The sequence below is a fragment of the Eucalyptus grandis genome, chromosome 6 (assembly GCF_016545825.1).
Source record: "Eucalyptus grandis isolate ANBG69807.140 chromosome 6, ASM1654582v1, whole genome shotgun sequence".
Classification (NCBI taxonomy): domain Eukaryota; kingdom Viridiplantae; phylum Streptophyta; class Magnoliopsida; order Myrtales; family Myrtaceae; genus Eucalyptus; species Eucalyptus grandis.
In genome coordinates, this window is record NC_052617.1 from 37,055,534 (window position 1) to 37,062,807 (window position 7,274).

At 45.0% G+C, this 7,274-nt stretch overlaps 1 protein-coding gene across 1 annotated transcript; it reads left to right on the plus strand.

Moving 5' to 3' along the window:
• Window positions 1–6,028, plus strand: LOC104451946 (ABC transporter G family member 25). Its single transcript, XM_010066492.2, has 3 exons — window positions 1–257; window positions 380–1,214; window positions 4,691–6,028. The coding sequence occupies exons 1-3, from the start codon at window positions 144–146 to the stop codon at window positions 5,716–5,718; spliced, it is 1,977 nt and encodes a 658-aa protein (XP_010064794.2). The 5' UTR covers window positions 1–143; the 3' UTR covers window positions 5,719–6,028.
• The last annotated feature ends 1,246 nt before the right edge of the window (window positions 6,029–7,274 follow it).

Consider the following 7,274-nt stretch of genomic DNA (forward strand, 5'->3'; position numbering starts at 1 on the left):
CTCCTCCAATCTCTCTCTCTCTCTCTCTCTCTCTCTCTCGTCTTGGTTTCTTTCTTTTTCTTGGTGGGTTTCGTTATTAGCTCCGCGTCTTCACGTTTTCTGCAAGTGTTGCTTGTGTTCTTGCGAGACAAAGACAATAAAAGATGCCACTGTTCGGTGGTGAAGAAGCACCGACCGAGGACGCCTCCACGCAACCTCCTCGGGATTCACGTGCCTTGCCCGCTTTAATGTCTTCTTGTCACCCCATTTCTCTCAAGGTATTACTTCGCAGGTTCGAAACTGCAAAGCTCGGTCAAACTCTCTCGAGTCGTTCCCATCTCACTTGACCCTCCAAAGTAAAAAATTTCTGATCCTGTCTCTGTTTTTTCGTGTCATGCAGTTCGTGGACGTGAGCTATAGGGTCAAGATAGATGACCACCGAGGGGGCAACATCAAACGTATCTTCGGCCAGTCAACACCGCCGCCTGACGGCAGAACTGCGGCGCCGCCGCGCGAGCGTACGATACTGAAGGGGATCACCGGCACAGCGTCGCCGGGGGAGATCCTGGCTATCCTCGGTCCGTCCGGGAGCGGCAAGTCGACGCTCCTCAACGCCCTAGCTGGTCGGCTCCGAGGTGGCCTCTCTGGGACGATCATTGCGAACGACCGAAGGCTTGGTCGGTCGATGCTGCGGCGGACCGGATTTGTGGCCCAGGACGATGTGCTGTACCCACACCTGACCGTGCGGGAGACGCTCGTGTTCTGCGCGCTGCTCCGGCTGCCGCGGTCGCTGGGGAGACAGGAGAAGGTGGCGGCAGCGGAGGCGGTGATAGCCGAGCTGGGGCTGGCCAAGTGCGAGGACACCATCATCGGGAACAGCTTTGTGCGGGGGGTGTCGGGTGGCGAGCGGAAGCGCGTGAGCATCGCCCACGAGATGCTGGTGAACCCTAGCGTGCTGGTCCTCGACGAACCGACGTCGGGGCTCGACTCGACGGCAGCGCACCGGCTGATGGCCACACTGGGTTCGCTGGCTCAGAAGGGCAAGACAGTGGTCACGTCGGTACACCAACCATCGAGCCGGGTGTACCAGATGTTCGACTCAGTGCTGGTCCTGAGCGAGGGCAGGTCCTTGTACTTCGGGAAAGGGCGCGATGCGATGAGCTACTTCGAGTCGGTCGGCTTCGCGCCGGCCTTTCCGATGAATCCTGCGGACTTCCTGCTCGATCTCGCCAACGGTACGTACGCAAGAAACTTCGACTCTTTTGACCATTCTCGTTCTTGCTATTCTGCTTTCGTGAATGTTGATTTCCAATCCATGATTGTCCATGTGTTGTTTTCGCGTCGTACCTGTTTGCTTCTTCAGAAAGGTCAGTGGGTTTGCTGGGCGCAAATAATTCCGATTTTCCTTTTCGTCAATCGATGATTTCCGTTGCATGAATAATTAGTACACATCCAAGTTCTCGAGATCGCATGAATGGTGGCAAGTGTTGGATTCGTGTCTCGTCGAGATCTATAAACTTAGCCAGGACTCGTGTCCACAAATTGTATTCAAGTAATTGTTCATGATCTGTGGCAAAATGGGTCTGGCTAATGTGATGATTAGGAAGGTCTGAGAGCATTCATGAGAGTGATGGGGGGTTGGGTCATGATGATATCGAAGAGAGTTCGTGTCGTGTACTTCCTGCAAGACAGGTGTTACCCTCTATGGTTGGTGTGGTCATCTCCTTTATGATCGAAATCAGCGACCCTTCTTCTTCTTCGACCAGATGGACAAGGAAATTCAAAAGTTAGCATTATTTTCCTTTAATGGTGGTTGATTCAGTGTTGCCAAATGTGGTTAGCTTGTTCAAAGTTTTAAAATAACTCAGGATGAGTCGAAAACTTTATTAATCCAAGTGCGGTTGTGAGGTCGGGTTAGTGGGGCGTTCAACTTATGTTACCCTTGCACGTGTCCTATTCGTTCCAAGTGGAAGCCCCCCAATACTTTTTTTCCCTTTTTCTTTTCGACTTTTAAATTTATTCATAAAATTTTGATTAGCAACTGATTTAGAGTAATCGATTGTCGAGGACTCACATGACTCGTTAGGGTTCCATTAGAGAAATAGAACATGAGCCAGATGATTCTTAAAAATTGGAGATGATGGATGGCGATGGATCAGGGACACTTAAAGTCAATGTCCTTTCTCATTTCATGGAAAGTGAGTACGTGTCGGCTGTGGGCAACATTAACTGGTCGCTTCGATTAGCTTTTTCCCGGAAACTTTTTGAAATGATAATTGAAGGTGCTTTTGTTATGCGATCGGGATGTATGTGCATCTAGTTCCAACTGAAATTTTCTCTCTTAGAAAGGGGTTGTGCGAGTAAGTCGTCGACCCCCTTCTCATAAAAGGTGCTCTTGGTGTTCTGTAGTTATCTAACTTTCAAGGCGCTCACACATTCTATTTTTCATTTAGATAGAATCTCTTCTTGATCAAATTTCTTAGCAGAGGTATTGTCTTGATAGGAAGTTTTACCTACTCAATTCGCTTTATGGGTGATGGGCATTTCGCATTTATGGTGTGTTTTAAATGAACTATATTTGGCACTTCAAAACTGAGTCTATACTATACAAATGAGCATTTGAAATAATGATTTGTCACAAATTTTAATAGAAGTCAATCTTACTATTTTTCATGTTAAATGTGGATATGATGTGCAATGTGTGCCTCTTCCTGTCGACATTATTACTTGTCCCTTATATAGGATAAAGCATGTTGCCCCTCGCGCTTCTTTAGAGTCGTCATTCTTTTTTTAATATAGTCAAAACTCTAAAGTTTTATCGAGTAAATAACCATGTCCTAACCTCTCTTTAGAAGTCATCGACATAATGATGATCTTGTGGATGGAAGAGAAGGCACTTAACGAAGACGACGGTCTCATGAAAATCATTATGTTTTCAAAAAGAATTTAATCTGATTCCTTTTCGAGAAAATATTGGTCATCAAGGACGGTGTTTAATTAAAAAATTTCAAATGAGAGACATTTTAACAGATACCAGAGATCTTATTAGCATTGATCGTGGCTTATATGTAGTTTTTCACGTAATCTGACATAGCAAATTTCTATCCACCTTTTACTGCGTCTCATATTTCCCTTTCCTTTCATTCCTCCGCGCTCTTCAGTGGCTAAGTCACACGTCCAAGTAAGCAGCAGCAAGCAGCAGCAAATTCTTTTTTGACTTTTCAACATGTGCCATCGTCTTTCATCATCTTCTCGCCATCAAAGAAAGGAAATATTATATTTTACCAATAAAGTTTTTGCTTTAGAGAAACCAGATTCCAGTTGTCGAAGTTTGGACCCTTGAAACGAGCCAAACTAATGTAGCAAGGGTGGGTTTCCAATCCAGAGAAAGCGCCTTCTTTCCAACTTTCTTGCTCCGCTCCCTAAAGACTCTTTCGATGCTCCTTTTGCTGCACTAAAAAACCGGGGGAAAAAGTCGAAGAGGGACACGTGTAGGTGACCTCGCCTCTTCATCCTCATCTTTTGAGGGGCAGAGAGAGAGAGACAGATGCAGATATCCATCTCATCTCATGCGTCACCCCATGCATCAGTAATGATCGTGGGTCGAGCATTAGATTATGGGTTTTCCAATGGGGATCCATTCTTCCTGTTGCCCCGGTCTGCACCTTTGGACGTTTGCTTTATCGGCCTTAATGACATGATTACTGGATTATTAATGCTGCTGAGTTTCTGAGTGGTGGCCCAAGCATTGGCCACAAGTGGCAGCACCAACGGGAAGTGGTCTCCCACCGGAGGCCACCAACACCGGTCAGCTTTCAGCCGCTCAAGCAATCGCTTCCTCTTTTGTGCTGAAGGGGGAAAGGCGATGCCCAATCACGTTCTTAGTACGACGGGACATGATGGTCGATGAAAAAGCCTTTTTGATTAGCCCGATTATTATAATGGGTGGTGTCAACATTGTTAACAATTCCAGAGTGCGCGGTTTTTCTTTAATAAAGGAGACGCGAGCACGAGCTAGTGCCGGTAGAGATAAAGATCTGCCCACCATTGTGGGGTTGCGTGCGTGTGCCTGAATCACTGTGGCGAGTCTCCTTGGATTTAGGTGTGGAGGTGATGATGTTATTTCCGCCCCCCCATCCTTTTCTGATTGTCCTAGCTTGCAGTAGTGGCTTAGATGGTCGGGAACGGAAGATGATCGGGGGGATTCCAAGTCCTTGGTTATGCGCTGTCTTACGTTGCTTGTGATGGAAGACCACTCGGCAATGTTGTATGCCATTCCTAATGCTGCAAGAGCCGGTCGGGTCGTGAAATGTTTTTGTTGCCCAGATCATCCGGGTCGATGGGATGGGGTTTCAAAGCTAGCGTACCAGACCCATCGACCCAGGCAATCCTACCCGTCGTTTGCTTTGAAACAAGGAGGGATGTTTCATTCCTTTTGCCTGATAAGCAATCACTGGTTGTGCTCCCTTACCTTAAAAGAAAGAAAGAAAGAGAAAAACTCAGACTAAAACACGTATTTTGAAGTTTGGAAGGATTGACCTGTTATCATATTCGATGTTCATAGCTTTCACATGTCACATTAGGCACTGGCACGATGTTGACCGAGTGATGTGGAATTTTCAGGATGTGCATCGGATGCTAATTCATTCAGAGTGATGTAGTGAAAACATTTGCCGTGATGCTGATCATTTTAGTGTTGATATTGATGCAGGGGTCTACCAAATCGATCGATCGATTGAGAGAGACAACCCAAACATCAAGCAATCTCTCATCTCTTCTTACAACACCGTGTTAGCTCCCATAGTAAAAGCAGCCTGCTTGGACAATTCGGCCATTCAAGCAAAGGGAAACATTGCCGACAGCGGCCATTTTCCGCCACACTACCGAACAGGCAGTAGCTTCAGCACTGGCATTTCCAATTGGTTCAACCAATTCAGCATTCTTCTCCAGAGAGGCCTCAAGGAACGCAAGCATGAGTCTTTCAATCGCCTCAGAGTCTTCCAAGTCATTGTAGCTGCGCTGTTAGCGGGCCTAATGTGGTGGCATTCGGACTCCCATAATATTCAAGATCGACTTGGTCTGCTCTTCTTCATCTCGATCTTCTGGGGGGTGTTCCCATCCTTCAACTCCGTGTTCGCATTCCCCCAGGAGCGCGCCATCTTCATGAAGGAACGGTCTTCAGGAATGTACAGTCTCTCCTGCTACTTCATGGCAAGAATCGTTGGGGACATGCCCATGGAGCTCATACTGCCCACCATCTTCCTCACCGTAACTTACTGGATGTCTGGACTAAAACCCGAGTTTGGTGCATTTATTTTGACGCTGTTGGCCATGCTCGGCTATGTCCTCGTATCTCAGGGCCTTGGGCTCATGCTAGGCGCAGTCATAATGGATGCCAAGCAGGCCTCGACGATAGTAACAGTCACAATGTTGGCCTTCGTGCTGACCGGAGGATTTTATGTGCACAAAATACCGTCCTGCTTGGTCTGGATCAAGTACGTATCGACGACGTTTTACAGTTACAGGCTTCTGATCAATATCCAGTACGGGGATGGAAGAGGAATTTCTTCGATGCTGGGTTGTGGTCGAGATATGATTTCATACAACCCAAGCTGCAAGTTTGTCGAGGAGGATATCGTAGGGCAGATTGCGCCCGGGGTGTGCGTCGGTGTTTTGTTGTTGATGTTTTTCGGATACAGGTTATTGGCGTATCTCGCTTTGCGACGCATTAAAGCTTGAAAGGACATGAATTACTGCAAAAAGACGGGTTTAAAAGCATTTCGAAGGGGATTCCGGAGGACATTTTAGTTTCTAGCTTCTCCTGAATTAGAAGGCTGATTGCTACTGGGCAAGCTTTAACCGCTTGCAGTTCCTCTTTTTCTTGTTCTCTTTGGCTTCTTCTTTTTCTTTTGGTTTTAATTAGGATTTGGATTCAAGCTAACAAAGATTAGAGGCGGTATGAGAACTGCTTTAAGGCCCAAGCAATTGTAAAGCATCAGGAACAATGCTAATGTCATTAGGCAATTTGAAGGATTGCGTAAACAACTGATTCATTAGTCTTTATAGCATCCTCTTTCGTTCTTCTCGAATGGTCCTACAAGATAATCCTATGCACAAACAAATTGCTGAGTCGAAAATTCAGACGAGAAAATTGGTGCCAAGTTTTAATCAGTATCATCAAAGCGAATACAATCTAAAGTTTTTTGAACTTAAGTAACTTTGATTTTCTCCTTCCTGAAGTCGAGTGCTCCGCATCATGGGACTTGGCTTGCTTCCGCCTAATCAGGTCTTCATATCCGATCCACTCTCTTGAGGAAGAGTCCAAGCATAAGTAGGAAGTCCATCACATTGCTTTTCAGCTTTCAGACTACTTCCCCGTGCCCAAGTACGTCGTCCTCGGCTTGTTTGCATAAATTCATTGTCGTTACTTTCCATTCACTATGCATTTTACATCATGTAGCCACCCGCGTGCGACTGGTCGACCCTGTGTTTGTGACCTAAGACAGTTAATTCCCTTTTCACTTGTTCTCCCCATTGCAGTTACATGAATCACTTAAACTCAGCCTTCCCATGTGCTGAGAAAACTCTTATCAGGTTTTGAAGTTGACAATTCATTCTCTTATTCTTACTCTTACTCTGAAGAATACTAGATTTATGTGGAATGTTGTTAAAGTTTATTTTACATTAGAAGTCTTTCCCACTCTGACGAAGATGCAGACTAAACTCATGACAAGAATGGAGATATAATCAAACTCATGATTATTGATCTTTCAACAAAAATTCAGTATGTGTAAGATTTATCCTTAATATATGGCTTTCTGACAATAATCTCACTTACATTTTCTAAATATATTGATGAAATCAATCACGGATTGATAAAATCAATTTCGAAAACGAGTTTCTTTTTAGGAAGTATCTACTTATGAAAACCTAGATTCTAATTGTATGAGCGACCAGAATCATCGGATTTTCACTTCAGTCTTCAAACGGTTACAAGATTTCCTTAATTAATTCTGTCCAACGGGTTGATTGGAAGAAATTCATCTGGAAAGTACCAACGGTTAGAAAGGCGTAGAGGAGTATTTAAGGAGGTCATTCGGTCCATTTGGGAGAGTGCGTAAGAATAATAATTCCAAAGTTTGAGGCTCTTCAATCACTTGTTCTTCATTGATAGTGCTTACAATTGTACTCAAGAGAAAAAAACACAAAATGAGTGACTTAGTGAAAGAAAAAAAAACTCTTCACTGAGTGATCGTACTCAAATCGTTGTATTTCTTTGTCGATTCTGTAGTGAA

Bases quoted from the DNA above. Each gene is read 5' to 3' on its own strand.
- LOC104451946 (XM_010066492.2), top strand. From the start codon at position 144: ATGCCACTGTTCGGTGGTGAAGAAGCACCGACCGAGGACGCCTCCACG. The intron at 258-379 runs GTATTACTTCGC...CGTGTCATGCAG, and splicing joins GTCACCCCATTTCTCTCAAG to TTCGTGGACGTGAGCTATAG. The intron at 1,215-4,690 runs GTACGTACGCAA...ATATTGATGCAG, and splicing joins CCTGCTCGATCTCGCCAACG to GGGTCTACCAAATCGATCGA.